We start from the raw sequence: 16935 nt of genomic DNA on the forward strand, positions 1-16935 counted from the left end.
GATTAATTTTGATCCAATTTGATTTTCACCGGTGCAATTTGGTCTGATTGCTTTTTCAAAAAATCAACATTTGTTGACGATTGTAATGAATTCCATATGAGGGTTGGTGTTGGGTTGATGTTTTGAAATAGAGAAATTGGTGATGCCCCAATAACTGAATATGTTGCTGTTGGAGTGTGTTTAGTTTAACTTTTCTATGTGGGTATATGATTTCTCTGAATATGATTTATAGAAGGAAAATATTGAGGGATTTTAAAGTGGCCCACCCCCTTCGTTAAACAATCGGCATTCAAACAAGCACAACCTTCAAATACGGATTGTTTTTATTATTAGATTTCAGTATAGATTTTTACTGCCTTAAAGTGAACTCTTATGCACATTATTATGTGAAATATGCTTACGCTGCAAATGATTGCACTATAAGAATGCAAGTTTTGAGGCTCTCATAAGTTCCTTAAGTGCTAGTAGTAGGTTGTGAGGGATTCCTCTCAATGGTATTACTGAATAGTTATTAGGTCGTCTCTCAATCAATTACTAGATCTCCTAAAAGTACTTTCTTTCCTTAATATTAATTGAAATTGGTTTGAAGTTTTTTATTTTGTATTTGCATTTTAGTGTTATCACTGTCTCTGATGGCTGCATTTGATACTGATTAATTTCCTTTCTCAGCATCTGTATTGATAAATTGGAATAAATCAGCTAGGGCTACTGATGGAGTTAGGCGTTGGTGTTTTCTGGACTTACAAGTTACAAAATGCAACTCCTGTTAGCTACACAGAAGTGCGTGAAAAGAGAACCAATAAGGAGGATGATTTATTAGGACCTTTAGTTGGAGAAGGTTTGCGGCCTGAGATTTATACTGAAGAACATGAGAAGCTACTTGGTACTTGTGGGTCGACTTGGGATCTGTTTGTTGATGGTTATACAAAGGATGGAGTACGCATTTATGATCCGATAAATGGAAAGACATGTCACCAATGCAGGTTTGAGTTCTGTGGCCTCGTTCTTGTGTGTTAATGCTTCTTACTGTTTTCATTGCTAGTTTTCTTTGCTTTCTAAAATTTGATTAATACTTTGGCTAGGAATATTCTCTTAGGTGATGGGAATAATTTTTTAGAATGGTATTACTCTTCTAGTCTATAGGGTGTTATAAAGTGAACGCTGAAGCGTGCTTGAAGTAAAAAAGATATCACGCTACAATATCTGCAACTTTTTCAATAATCAAGCAAGCACATGCACTTGGCTGCTTTCCTAGAGTCAAGGTTGTTCATACATCTACAAAGTTCCTTGGGCAAATATACATACTTGAAATAAATTGGATCCTTATGCTTCTCTGCATCGCTGTCACTGCTGGATTCAGAAATTTTTGGAGTCTGTTAGTGGGACAATGGATGCTCATCTTCGATACTTCAAACAGGTAGGTGATTTAGTGCTTTGTTGCATTCTACTTGTAAAGCAAGCTTTACACGTTTAGGCTATTGAACCTTCGACTTTGGTTGTGTACTCAGGGTTACGAGTTATTACATCAAATGGAGCCATATATTAACCAGGTTTGTTATGCTTCCTTACTAGCTACTTGGTTCAGTTTGGTTGCAATTATAAATTGGATTCACACCATGATCACTTTTGTTCATTGTTGTTATCATCGCCATCATTGTTATTTGGTTCTATGGGGTCAGCCCGGTTTCTCAAGAGTCACTTCTGTTCTGCTATGGTCAGTTACCCTGCGGGGTTGGTGATGTTAGTCCTCCAGCCAGGTTGACTATGATGTGGATGCTTATGTGGTTATGTGGAACAAAGTTTATCTTTATAGAGGTGGTAGCTCGTGTGATGTGACGGGACAACACACATGGTAATGGCATGTCATGTTTCTTGTTTAATACCTGTTCCTTGGGTTGTAACTTGTAAGCAACAATGTCTACTGTTTTTTCTTTTTATTTTATTTTATTTTTTGATAAGAATTGGTTGCAAATATTGTACTTCCATTTCTCATATCTGCCTAAGAAGTTTTTGGATACACTTTTGTATGGTTCAAAGATACACCTTTATATATATGATAACTGCGGAGAAGAATAATATGGTGGCTTCTACCTCGCAGGAAGTTGTTGATGCGAAGTCGGGGACATCTTCTAAAACTGGGTTGATCAGCTTCCCAAAGAATTGAATGAGATGAGAATTAAAGATGACAGCCATGATGATAATAAGGTTTGGATTTTTATTATTATTATTTGTTGGTGTTATATATTCAGGCTCTAGAAATTGTTTTTAATACTTGCACTGGACAATGTAGGATTTGGAAACCACTTTTGTGAATGGTAATGGAACAGAGACTGTCGAGATAATTGCAACCACAATGGGTGGTCGAAATGGGCAACCAAAACAGTATTCTGTTATTTTCCGAGTAAAAAAAGTTTAACAGATAGTTTTATAAACATTACGATTTATTTGGAGACACGAGACATCCATTTGTGTCTTTTAACAATTTGACTTTTAATTTTGTAACGGACTATCTCGTACATGGCGAGCGTGTTGTCGGTAACGGGTTCATTTGGTGTTGTATTTTGGTAGATTGAACTTAGTTTTATGCGACTTAGTGTTAAGAGTGCAATTAGAGCCTTTGTTTGGTTGTATCTGCATATATCTTTCCACTGCGTTTAACAATCTTCCATGTTATTTGATGCAGGCCAAGTGTTTGAAACCGGTGAAGCGGTTGCTATAAAGAAGGTTCTACAAGACAAGAGATACAAAACAGAGAACTCCAAATTATCGTTTACTTGAGCATCCTAATATTGTTCAACTAAAGCATTTTTTCTTTTCAACTACCGACAAGGATGAGGTGTACTTGAACCTTGTATTAGAATATGTCTCGAGGATTTGCTTTTTGGGAATTAGAAGCATTATAGCAGGATGAGTCAATATATGTCAAGTCTTAATTATATTATGTGTTTGGGGTATATGTGGTTGTATTTATGCAGGTGATTTCAGGGGAAAAAAAATATAAATATTATGATGGAAACCAAAAACAAATATTATTTTTTTTAAATAAATATTATTTTGTGACGCTTGACAGGCGTCATTAAACATTTCTTAAAAAAAGACAAATTTATAATTACTGACGGTATATAGGCGTCAGTAAATATATCTAAAAACAAGACAAATTTATAATTACTGACGGTATAGAGGCGTTAGTTTGTTTTGGCGCCAAGTTATAGCGTCAGTTTTTGGGGGGATTTGGAAGTTCAATAGTGACGACAATACACCAATTTAGTGACGGCGTGAAGGCGTCAGTAATACAATTTTAGTGATGGCGTAGAGGCGTTAGTAATGCACATTTAGTGACGGGAGAGTCGATAAATATTTCAATTGTGACGGCATATTGGCGTCACAAATATTTCTGACACCCATACAGACGCCTAAATTCCAACGCCTCCTAGGCATCACAAAAAATAATTCTGACGCCTCCTAGCCGTCACAAAAGTGCTGTTCTGGTGTAGTGAATAAGGCACAACAAGTTAAAAATGAGTTGCAAGAATGGCTAGAAAGGGAGGAGTCCGTCTGGAGCCAAAGGGCCGGGAACATTGGGATTAAATATGGGGGGGGGGAAATACTAAGTATTTTCACCTGTCCACCATCTATAGAAAAAGAAAAAATTTGGTGGAGAAAATAAAGGATGACTTGGGGAATTAGAAGAACACTAAGAAGGAGATTGGAGATACAGTTAATGAGTATTTCACTAATCTCTTTACTTTCGATCAACCAAAACACTCACAAGAGATATCGATCTTTTTCCACCTTGTGATCACTGGCGGGGAAAACCAAATTCTTCTTGAGGTTCCTTCCAGATTGTGAGGTGTGGAATGTTGTTAAGAAGATGGGCAAACTTAAAGCCACAGGACCAGATGGATTCCAAGGCATTTTTTTCCAACAATGCTGGGAGTTCATTGGTCCTGATATCATAAAGATGGTCAAGTATTTTTTCACTCATGGGAATCTCCACCCCAAGATCAATGAAACTTTCATCACCCTGATCCCAAAAATTACCAACCCTGATCACATTTCAAAATTCAGACCAATAAGCTTATGCAACTTTACATACAAGATCATATCAAAGATCCTTGCTAATAGACTAAAAGCCCACCTTCACAAGTTCATCTCACCTTTTCAAGGTGCTTTTATGAAGGGCAGAAACATTGGTGATAATATAGGGCTAGCAAGTCAAGTGTTCCACCAAATGAAACTCATGAAAAAAAAAAAAAAAGAAACATGGCTGGTGTGCCCTCAAACTTGACATAGCAAAAGCCTATGATAGAGTTGAATGGGGTCTTTTGGATGATATCATGAATAAACTGGGTTTCTCACCCAGGTGGAGGAATCTTATATCCAATTGCTTGGGTATTGTTTCCTTCAGAGTTCTTCTTAACGGATCCCCCTTACCCCATATCTTTCTTCAATGAGGATTGAGACAGGGGGATCCATTGTCCCCTTATCTGTTCATTATGCTATCTGATGCCCTTTCCAAGCTATTATTAAGGAAGAGGAGAATGGGAACCTCCATGGCATAAAGGTTAGAAGGAATTCTCCTCTTTGTCACATCTCATGTATGCAGATGACCTTATTTTATTCTGCAAAGCTGATATGAAGGAAAATGAGAACTTGAAAAGGATTTTGGATGTCTATTGTGAGGCATCAGGGCAAAAAATAAATTTTGACAAAACTAGTATTTTATGTAGTAAAATTGTACATACTAACCAACAAATAGCTTTAAAGGATTTTTAGGGGGTTAATTTTCTTAAGAAAACTGAAAAGTATTTGGGGGCTCCTATAAAGGTTTCCAAGAATAAGTCTGAAGATTTTGGATATCTTCTTGACAAAGTGTATTCTAAAATTAGAGGGTGGAGGGCAAAGGTCCTCTCACAAGCTGGTAGAACTATCTTAGTCAAGGCAGTGGCTCAGGCTATGCCTATTTATGCTATGTCTTCTTATTCCCTTCCTTACAAATGTGTAAAAGGATAGACAAAGCATGTAAAGATTTTTGGTGGAATGGTACGGAAGAAGGTCATACCATTCACACCATGGCTAGGAAAGGTTATGTAGACCTAAGTCTCATGGAGGTTTAGGGTTCAGAGACTCTAAGGCTATGAATAATGCTCTGTTGGGCAAGCAATGCTTCAGGTTGTTGAGGGTGGAGGGCAAAGGTCCTCTCTTTGGTCCACTACTTTCAGATCCATCTATAAGAAGTGGTGGACAGGGGGGGGGGGGGAGTACAAAGACTTGTATCCCACAACATGCATCTTACTTATGGAGAGGAGTGGCTAGGTGCTATGATCTCATTAAGCCTGGGCTGCTATGGGCTATCAATAATGGTGAACACACTTCTGTGTGTAATGATCCTTGGATTTGTCTTAATGACAAGCCAATTCTGTTGAAAGATCACATATGGAACCCACACTTTGATAGAAACACACCAGTCAAAGGGATTCTGAACCACAATAAGGATGGGTGGAACAAGTATTTCCTGGAATTCTTATTTCCAAAACCCATTGTGGATATTATTGGAAATATCATTGTAACGCCCGTATTTAAAATACGTATTTATTTATTTATTTAAAATTCGCTGGATTGGATTTGGGATATGTGGGCCTGATTTCTGGGCCCGAGTCTGTGTTGGGCTTAGGTTTCAAACCCAAGTATACATTCATATTTTTCTAGAGAATAGGGTTTGGAGATAAAAATAAAATAAAAAAATGGAGGCGGAGATAAAAGCTCTTTGGCTCAAGCGTTGGAGTATGACGATTAGGACTAGGGAGGGATTAGGCCGAAATTTTGTTAATTAAAGTGAGTAGTTATTTTTGCTATTTCATTGAACCTATAGTTGTTTTACGTATATGTATACGGAGATATTTATGTCTGTCCAAGGTTCCGTTTTATTTCTGCTTATTCTCCTGTTTTATTCGGCGTCCTGTCTGTCATGTTGTTAAAACTTTGTTGAAATCTGTCGTGTTGTTAAAACTTGAAACTCGGAAATCGACGTTGAACTGTCGAACCTTGTTTGGGCCCGTTAATGGCTAAAGCCCCACATACATTATGGATTGAACTTGTATATAGTTGTGTTTATAGTTTTGAGGTTTGGTTGTTGAGGTTTGTTGGGGCTGTCGAGATTGAAATGGGTGGTTGAACTGTCGGGGGTATGGGGAAGTGGTGTTGTTGTTGACTTGGGTTTAGGGAATGAAAATTTGGATTGTGTAGTGGAATAGGTGCTGGCGAAGCTCTGAAGGGGCACTAATGGCGTCGCTCAGCCAAAGGAACAAAATCCTATTGATTTGTTTGAACTCTTTTAGTTGGGATGTTGGTTATTGTTTGGTTATTGGTTGTGGAAGGTTGATTGGGGGCTGGATAGTAGGGCGGATTGAAGCTTTGAGTCTGGCGTTAATGGCGGCGCGAAAACCAGATCTAGAATTGATGAAGGGGGATCGAGGTAATGAATCGAGTTTTTGTGTGTATTAATGTTGTTTGGTTTTTGATGAGGAGTCCAACTGCTTGGTTGAAATGGGTGGACGAGTGGAGGTTGACGGTGGTCGATCCAGTGGTGGAGGATGCTGGAGGGAGAAGATGACATTGTTGCTGTGTTTGGGCTTGGGGCTTGGGCCTAAACATTTGTTTGGTTGGGCCTTAGCTTGTTTAGTTGTTGGGCAGAGTTCTATTTTGTTTCTTTGGGCCCGATTCTATTTGGGTTGGTTGGGCCAGTTCTATTTTGTTTCTTTGGGCCCTATTCTATTTGGGTTGGTTGGGCCAGTTCTATTTTGTTTCTTTGGGCCCGGTTTTAGTTGTTTGGTTGGGCCAGTTCTATTTTTGTTCTTGGGTCATACCACTTTAGTTTTCTTTGGGCCAAACCAATTAAAGTTTTGGGCCAGTTTCAAGTTTGTTTTGGGGGCCGGTCCATATAACTTAAAATAGATCTAATTGGGTCTTTAAATGTTTAGACTTTTGGGGTCGGGTTCTAAAGTTTGGGTTTGGGCTTGGCTAGTTGGGTCCGAACCATTTCCTTAGTCATGAGCCTATGAGCTCTGCACCTTTGACCTTAGCCATGAACCATGGCTATGACCCTGAACCTGTTGAACATGGAAATGACGTGTTGACTTTGACTTTGACCATTGCCTATTGGCTGTTGACCATTGACTGTGGAATGTTGGTTTTTTTTCCAGATTTTTACATATTTAAGAATATGGACAAATGTAGTAATAAAATATTGTCGAAAATTGTATAATTTTGGTTGTCATTATCTAATTGAGATTTGACGTGAGTAGTGTGTAAAGCATATAAATATTGGCATGTAACAAGAGGAGAATTCTTATAAGACTTAGATATATACGTTTTTATGAGAATTAAATTATATACGGACTTAGATTCATGGACTTTAGTATTGGGCTTTAATGGTGTATTGAGTTCACATAAATATATGGAACGAATACATTACATGATTGATTATTATTATGAGTTGCTACTTAAATGAATTGTAGTATTTATGAAAGCTTGAGATATTTCATATGGTGTAGTGTAATATATGATTGGCACGTGAAATAATAAATTTTGAGATTTGATATAGAGATACTTGGATATCGTGCAATGAATAGTATTGGCACGTGATAATGTGGATTGTATTATAACGAGAAATGTTGAGCTTTAGTACAATTAAGAATACTGGCATGAGATAGAACAAGAATTATTATTGAGATATTTCCAAATATGGTGGCTTAGTGCAATAATTTATTTGGCACGTGATAGAGTGAAATGGTTATGAGATACTAATGTATGACACTTGAATAAATTACGTAACGAAAATCCTAGAACTTAGCTACCACAACTCATGTGATTTGGCCCTTGTGATGGGCATATGCGATATGATTGGCCCTTCGGGCGTTTCAGTGAATCTGAATGGCCCTTCTAGCGTAAGTAATGTGATTGGCCCTTCTGGCGTTTCAGTGAAGCTGAATGGCCCTTCTGGCATAGCCGAATAGTGGCTTGATTATTCCGCTTGCAAAATTAGAACGAGACGCGCAATATTTTATGCCGAATAGTGGCAGTACTTACATAATGGCTTTCGTGTGAGGGTTACCTGGTGTGCGGCATCCCACTCAGGGTAGTTACGCACGGAGTGGTTCATTATGTGAGGGGAGGCATGTGGATGTACATGTTCGGCGTTGGAAAGCGATTGTGGTAGCCAGGGAAACTAGGTAAGACATAGATACGACATGATTTTAGGGACACACAAAGAAAGTCTTAATTAATATAATTATGGTAATATGTTGGTTAATGATATATCTTTAGATAGATGATTGTATATGGTTTTGCAGAAGGGTGGGTCAAACTAATTACTTGATGCGGTAAGTATAAAATATGTTTGGCTGGTTATTAGTTTAGTTAGAACCTAAGGCGCCTCGGTGGAGGAACTAAATGCTTTTGTATTATTGTTGGGAAGCTAAGGCGCCTCAGTGGAGGAACTAACTGCCTTATAGATTGTGTATATATATGTATAAGTATATGTTGTATTTTAGAGCTTCTCACACCAGCATTTTTATAATGCTGACCCGATTTGCATGTTTGCTTATCGAGTGTGTTCATTAAATAAACATAGTTAATAAGTCTTGACAGGTTTAGTGTTGAAGAAGGTTGGTTCTTTGCTTGTGGTTTTGCGTTAAGCGTCGATTTCAAGATAGGTTTTGTTTTCCCTTGAGGTGATATAGATTTTTGGTTGAGACAATGTTATTTGTATTTTCATTTGTAATTTTAAATAAAGAGTTATTAAAAAGAGATTTGTAACCTAATCTTATTTGTGAATTTTTGTAATGAAGAGGACTTTTGTTTAATTGAAAATTTTTATTGGTTTTTAATTATCCGCATATTTAAACTGTTTATGGGTTTTTGGAAGTTGAGAGTACATCACACCTCGAAAATCGAAGAGTCTGAAACAAATATTGTTTTTCTGAATTCTGTCGAATTTGGGGTGTGACAATCATGGTGAGACCTTCCAATGAAGAGGATTGCCTAATATGGAGATGTCACCCAAAAGGTAAGTACACAGTCAAGTCGGCATACAAGATGCTCACTCAAGACAAATGGGAAAGAGAGAGATTATCTTTCCAATCAAAAACTATCCAAAGGATTTGGAAGGCCAAGATGGCAGTGAGAGCACATCATTTCATTTGGAAAGTCTATATGGGGGTCTTCCTGTGGAGGGAATGTCCCGAGTAAATGGTCGGAAGGAGATTTCCTGTGTCCTTTCTGCCAAACTGGGGTGGAATCAACTGAGCATATATTCTTCCAATGCCAGTAGATCAGAGGGGTGTGGTTTACTGCTCTCACAAGCATAAGAGTGGATGGATATCCGTATAGAAGTACAAGGGATTGGTTAGATGAGTTCTTGGGCTAGACTGAAAACACAGAGGAATACATAAGGAGCTTGGGGATCCATGCACTGTTGCTGATTTTAAATATCTAGGAACACAGATACAGTATCCTTTTTGAGGCAGGGCAAAAGAATAGGAGCGCCATCATTAGGAAGACAGCAGCTTTATGGACCAGAACTATGAAGGTTTTTGAAGACTCAGCTAGTCAAGCACCTTATAACTTTGACTTAAATAACTTTTTTGTAGATTATAATGAGTCTAGTAGTAGCAATAATGAGATAGCTCACATCAGTACTAATATCTCTTTTGATGCTTCCTTTGATAGAGCTAGTGGCAGAGCAGCAGCTGGAGCAATAGCTAAGTTGGAGAGAGGTGGAATTCTGAAGGCAGCATTCAGGAATTTCAGTGCAACTACCTCTAAGGAAGCGGAACTAGTAGCTACAGAAGTGGTTGTCTTACTAGCTAAGGATTTGGGATGCGAGAAGGTGACCTTTTTCGGGGACAATCAAAGTGTGATAAAGACTTTGAAGAACCCTCTTGAGGAGTGCTGTTGGAAATATAGAAGTGTTGTGAACCATATTAAAAGTATTTTTATTTGTCTGTAGGAACTGTTAAGTTCTGTTGGCTCGATAGGAATTTTTATAGGGGAGGCTCACGATCTAGCAACTTGGGCTTCTAAGGCTGTAGATCATATCACTCTTCCACCTTGTAATGCTTTTAGACAATGTCCAGACTATTTAAGCTATAATATATATATATATAAACCATTATCGAAAAAAAAAAAAAAAAAAAAAAAAAAAAAATCATTGATGGAACTGGAGTTTGTCCAAGAGAAATTTTCTTGTTACTGGAACTGGTGAATTAAGAGTTGATATTATGAATCCAGAATTTGTCGAATGGAACAAGAAAGATCAAAATCTTCTCATAACGCAACAATATCAGAATCACTACTTCCCTATGTAGTTGGTGCACCAACAGCAAGAGTTCTATGGAGTCAATTTCTCGTTCTCACAAACTTCTAACTCAAAGCAAAACTTTAAATTTTGAAAAAAATGTAACTCAACTATCTCTGAGTTTTTCCATAAAATTAAAGAAATTTCTGATAATCTTGCTGCTGTTGAAAGTCTAATAGAAGAAGATCTACTGATGCATGTTTTAAATGGATTACCTTCTGATTATGATTCCTTTGCGACATCAATAAGATTTAGAAGTGAACAAGTGAGTCTAGATGAACTACATAGAAAATAACACTATCAGGATCACAAAATGCCAACCACACAGGCGAGCTTCACTGCTAAACCATATTTTTTGTATAAGCTAGTACATTAATTGATACAACATGAACACTAAAGTACTAAATATTAGCGTATGAAAGTTTTACACAGCAACACACTTGAGCCAAACAACGAAGAAACACTAATTACACTGATAACAAACAGTTCCGTCCCAGATCAATCCTCGCCTTTCCTGTCCGCGTTAATTTCATTGAGAACCACTACCAAAGAAACAATGAAAGCATAGTCGACATGTGGGTACACAGTCACCATGAATGTATCCTTTCCAAGCACTATGCTCTGAACACTATGTTTCTTGTGCATCTGCAATGCCCCAATTAGACACACCATTAGAGAGATTACTCTATGAACATCCCTATAAGTTCATATAAACGAAGTGCACAAATAACATATGAGGAGGTGGTATATATCTTACTTGAGCCACGATGTTTGAAGAGTTGCCAAGATAGACTACACAAGATCTCTCCAACCAGCTTCCTTTGATTTTGAAATCACAGACATCCTCCTTGGTGTTTGGTGCAAGGAACACATCTAATTCTGTCTTAAACTGAAGCATGGAGGACTTCTTAACACTAAATAGGAGATCTTTGTCAGCTGAGCTATCTCCCCTGTATACTTGCCATCTTCTATGTGCAGAAATCATCTGAAAGAAAGAAAGAAAAAAAACAAAGCAAAATTAGAATTGAAATAGAGGGCAGATAAAGAATAGTACAACCATGAACCAATTGATAACTTGTATTCAGAAAAATGTTCATGCAATATTCTCATCAAGATGGTTCCGGCCAATGGAAAAGATCACGAGAATGAAAATGTTCTTTCTACGAATCAGTATGAATAGGAGTGATAGATTCACATAAAGCATGCATATTGTTTACTGAGTTTACAAGATGCATCAGTACAATTATATCTTGTTAAACTTTCTCAAAGCATTTACCAACCAAGTTGATCGAGCAATTCAATTACAAATTTTCCGATGGAAAAAGGAAAAAGGTTGGGACCAAGGAGTGTACCTTTTGGCGCAAAGTGAGGAGAGGATTGCCAGTAGCATCAAGAAGAACACGATTATCATGAAGAGAAAACATAGAACCTTTGACTTTAAAAATAACATTACCATTAACATCAGAAACAGCAAAGTTTCCTTCAGTAATGCTAATAACTTTCCTCATGATGGTAAGATCAACAGGATATGGTGCACAAAACTGTTGTCCAACAATACTAATTGGATTTGTTATTGGTGCATAACTTGGTTGAGCCATGGCGAAAAAGTAAACTAAGAGAATTAAAGGTGATAGATTGATGATCAAATAATGGAGTTTATGTGCACGTAAGGCATATATTTATAGATCACTGAGTTTATCTGTTTGACCATTAAACGCGCCTTGTCATGATGTCGGTGACCGATATAAAAAGTACCTTTTTTGCCTTGGTCCTTTGGTGTTGCTATAGTGCGTTATATCAATTCAACGCGGTTTTCAGAGCACCGAACCTTCTCGTGTCTGATTTGATTCCATGTGGAACAAAAGGCCAAAAAACCCAAGGCACAGACTAAGTACTTTTTTATTTTATTCACATTCTTTTTGTATAATCTACTGATACACGTGATACACACACTCTGAAATTTTATTTATTTTATGCACTTTCCATCTAGTTGTTTTGCATATTTTTTCAAGATTCCAATATAATTGATGTTAGAAAGTGGCTTTTATACTAGACTAAACCTATTTATTTATTTTTTTGGTAAAGTGGGTAACTTTGGTGAAAAAGGTACCCACAATAAAGGGTATGCTATACATGCGGTTTCCAAACAATATACTACAATTTTCGTTCCTCCCATGCAACTTTTTCTTTTCAGTTTTAAGGAGAAAAACAAATGCAAGTCATTAACATGTGGTTGCTACAATGTAAAAAACACTGAGGTAAAAAGGATATGGCAATGCACATTTTAGTTATAAAGATGATATTGTGAATAGTATAATGCGAAAACAACGTTACTCACAATAAATAGATTAATCCTACACAAAGATCGATCATTCTCACTAAAACTTCAACACCCTCCAAGTAATATCTTAACACTTCTCAATATCAAATAACAAACATATAAAGTAAAACAATTAATGTAAATGAGAACAAATCACAAGACAATGATATATCGTGGTTCGGCAATTTGCTTACGTCCACACTGCGAGTTCCTGTGAGTATAATGAGCAATGGAAGCATGGTCGGTGGAACTTGACTTCCATGATTTCAAAATATAGACTCTCTTAAAAATTCTTGAATGGCATATAACATTATTCTGGCCTAAAAGATCAAACAGCCTAGCACTAGGATGCACCTTTATAACGCAGGTATGAAAGAGCTCCCAAATCTTGCTCTGCAATCTAGACACTTCATAGTAAGCATTGCCCATGCTACATCCATCTCATCTCTTTTATCATCCCTTCACTTGCATCATTGACCATGGAAAGAGAAAGGCGCATAATTGATTGCCGAAGGGTTCCCAAACAACATGTCAAAAACCATTTCAGCAAGCTAGAGTTAGTCTTGCTCCTTCATAGTCCAACTGCAACCAATACCTTGCGAACACAAGGAACAGGAGAGATGATTGGTTTTCCGTCAGGCATATAAGGACACGGTCCTACTCTCACTTTCCGACTCTTGGAAAGCTCTTCGATCAAGACCTACATCTCTTAAGCTCGGTATGAACTCCCCAGCTCGTTTCCAAATTCGATCAACTATAGATTCATCTATGTCTGTATTGAATCCAACAAACTAACGACTACTCCCTAGTCCCTAGAACAAGGTTGCCCGCTTCATCCAATGTAGTTGTCATTGATATGGACATGGTATGTGAATAATCAACAACTTCATAATCTGAAGGAGCCGCAACATGATGATCCATATACCCTACTTCCATCAATCCATGGTTTAGCCTAATCGAGTTAGAATTCTCAATCACAAGCAAATGACCATTTCATGGCCAACGGCTTTACAGGAACATCCAAAACAATGTTAGGCTTCTCAATAACATTTTTCATCAAAGATCCACTCCAAGAACCAGATGCGGGACAACAGCCTTCTTACAATACAAACTATTCTTCTCAGTCCTAAGTTCTAACACCTTCAACTTCTCCACTTCCACTTGATCTCAAAACATCAATAACAGGATATCACTAAAAAACACTACATGCTAAGAGCCCAAGATCCATAACTCCTATTTTCCTTCTGAATAAACTCAACGCGTCCAACTGACAATCATCATGTAAAAATGCAGCACCCCCTTCATTCCCAACATCAACTATAGGCTCTTTCCTAACCAACTCACTTCCTTACAAAAACTCAGCTCTTAACCCAGCTTCAGAAAGAAGCTCAACTCTCATCTTTCAACATACTTAACTCTTCTTAACTCCTACCAATCATTAAACTCCCAGTTTTCTTCCACCCCAATTCTTGTAATGGACTAAAACCTTGTTCCTCAATACCCTCTGCTAAAGTGTCCCACAACTGTTTACTTCTCATACCAAGTTCCCACATACCAGTTCTAGTGTTTTACCTGCCATCCATACTTTGACCTGCCCTGTAGCCCCTGATACACATGGTACACTAGCATCAATTATAGCAACTGATATTTTTTATTTTTTTAAAAACTGTCTTGCTATTGTTAATCCTATTATTCCAGCTCTGACAACCACTACATCAAACTCCAACAACAACGATGAAGTTGAAACTAAAACAATTGGGCTTAAAGTATAGTTGTTTTTTGTTTTATGGTACATGTGTTTTTTGTTTTTGGTTTTATACTAAAACTGAAGCTAAAATATCATTTGTTTTATGATAGATTTTGGTATGTTTAGCATGATGAATACTTAATTGGGTACAACAAAAAGGTTTACTTAGACGATGTTTAGCTAGTCATACCCAACACATTCAATGAGATATTAACCGCTAGTGTTTGCCAGAAGCTAGCTCACTAAGATATGGGAATGAGATTACGATACAAACACTAATTGATGGACCAAAACTCTGTTTGTATATTCTTACTTCCTGTTATATCACTAAAGACATACACTACAAAGGCCATCCGCAAAAAGTTCGTATCAAGTGGTACTTAAGGAAGCAGCAGTGAAACGGTTTGTCACTCTTAATATATTTGTTATAGAACTTGTTTACGAAGCTTTCTAATGTGTTTGTTTTTAATTACTGGTAGTGGGATCCCCAGTTTGACTGGGAAACAGAGAACACTGGAGATGCACTAGAGTACTAGGTTTCATACTGAGACAACACCCAGCAAAGACAATTACTGCAATTACAAGGCAAATGAATAAATGGGGAATGTATTATCTTTATTCAATGAAGGAAAAAAATGAATTTCTGGGCATGGAACATTCGAACTATAGGCAAATTCACATCATGGGCAACAAACTGTTTTTTTTTTTTTTTTTTTTTAACACTTTGGGCATCATGGCTTCCAATTTTAACAATGTGGGATTCCGTCCTTTTGCCATCCAAATCAGATAACATAATGATTTTTTTACTATTTTATTAAATAAATATATTATTACACTTTATTTCCAAAATGTATTTTATGTTGTGGTCTATTACATTTTACTAGATATGAAAATATCACATGTGTAATTGTAGTTAAATGTAATTTTTCGTTTTATTTTTTATTTTATTTTTTGCAATTAACTTTTTTTATAGTGGTCAATGTGTGTAATTGAGTGTCCACATAAGCTTTTGTTAACTATTTGAGACGGAACTTAGAATGAATCCCCACATTGTTAAAATAGAAAACCACGGTGTCCAGAGTGTTAAAAAAAATATGTTGCCCACTATGTGAAATTGGGCATAGTTGGATGCCTATAAATTCTTTTTTTTATCCCTTCAATTAATTCCCAAATGAACAAGGTAGTTGCTTTGGAAATTGAGCTTGTAGAAGATGTATAGACAAGTAGCCAATCTCTTCACTATGTCATCTATGATTTGATCTAAGAGTGTTTTACCTCCTCAACGACAGATACCTCACTTTTGTAGTATTCGTTTGCTAAATACTTCATGAAATGATAATATATCAAAGTTCAAACTACTCAAGCAAGGGTGGGGCATTGTCTTCATCTAACAATAAGATATTGAATTACAAATATCAAAATAACAAAACAAATACAAACTAAGCTTTTTTGCCTTGATAATCAACACATTATTAGTTTTGGATTTCATTTTGTTTATTGTTTATGGGCGGGTCTTTCTCCATTTGCAAATAACTTTTAGTTTGAATAGTTATCAATGACAAACTAATATGCAATATCGACTTGTTCCATTAAAGAAAAATATATATGATAATGAGACTCCAAATCCCTCCTATTCCATTCCCTCATTCTTCGGCTTTTGCGGGGGAAATTATATAATAAAATGAAAACTTCAAATACATTCATAACAAAAAAAAAAACAAATTATGGTTTTATTGGCTATTATTATGATTAGTATTTTGGTTTGTAATAAAGTTGTAATTTTTAATAAACTCTTTAAGATTTTTTTTTTTCATATTGAGAGATATTAATAATGTTGGCAAATTTGAAAGAAGAGGAAAGGGATGAAGTGAATCTAGATGAGGGCAAGTACTGAACTTTTTTGTGATTCTTCATTTTGTTGAAAGAAATAAAAAGTAAAGATTTGGAAAAAATAAATGTGAAGTAAAAAATTGAATGATTTGGAAAGAGAATGAGATAAATCTTTGGTTAGATTTTTTATTAACTAGAGTTGGTCAATAGTTAAAAAGATGGTGGATATGTGCTCTGGAGACTTCTTGCTCCTGAAATACTTTACAACTTTTTTTTCCGACAATGTTAAAAAAAAAATACTCACTACAACAAAAAAGCCTTTATGTCACTGTTAAAAACAGTGATAAAAAGTCTTTCATAATTACCTATATTACAATTTACAACTCATATCATTTTCTTTTATATTTAATCTTTTATAAAAAAAACAAAATCCAACAAATTATGCAAAAGAAGAATATCTCAATATTGAAAGAATTTACCAAAAAGAAAATCTATAAGAAGATTAAGAGGTAAGATCATAAGTAGAAATGATCGAGAGTTTGTGCTAGCTAGGTGGATGTGTTGGGTAGTTGGGTTTCAAACTTTTAACTATGAAGAAATAAGTGAAGATTGATGGATTTAGTACTCATCCAAGATTTTCCAAATCTGATAATAGTAATAAGTGCATAAATTTGGTAACTA

At 36.3% G+C, this 16935-nt stretch overlaps 1 protein-coding gene and 1 long non-coding RNA gene across 3 annotated transcripts; one reads left to right on the forward strand and one right to left on the reverse strand.

The window, feature by feature from the left end:
• Positions 1-742: 742 nt before the first annotated feature.
• LOC147490070 (uncharacterized) lies at positions 743-2383 on the forward strand. Of its 2 annotated transcripts, none has more exons than XR_015202677.1 (6): positions 743-983; positions 1137-1417; positions 1509-1550; positions 1720-1852; positions 2099-2205; positions 2291-2383. It is a non-coding gene; the product is annotated as an uncharacterized LOC147490070 (long non-coding RNA). The 2 variants fall into 2 exon arrangements; XR_015202678.1 differs by having other exon boundaries at positions 1144-1417.
• Positions 2384-10739: 8356 nt separating this feature from the next.
• LOC147490071 (protein LURP-one-related 15-like) lies at positions 10740-12015 on the reverse strand. Its single transcript, XM_086573435.1, has 3 exons — positions 11710-12015; positions 11115-11342; positions 10740-11002 (listed from the first exon to the last, which is right to left on the reverse strand). The coding sequence occupies exons 1-3, from the start codon at positions 11953-11955 to the stop codon at positions 10856-10858; spliced, it is 621 nt and encodes a 206-aa protein (XP_086429561.1). The 5' UTR covers positions 11956-12015; the 3' UTR covers positions 10740-10855.
• Between the last annotated feature and the right edge of the window lie 4920 nt (positions 12016-16935).

This window comes from Coptis chinensis, chromosome 7, assembly GCF_015680905.1.
Source record: "Coptis chinensis isolate HL-2020 chromosome 7, ASM1568090v1, whole genome shotgun sequence".
NCBI lineage: Eukaryota > Viridiplantae > Streptophyta > Magnoliopsida > Ranunculales > Ranunculaceae > Coptis > Coptis chinensis.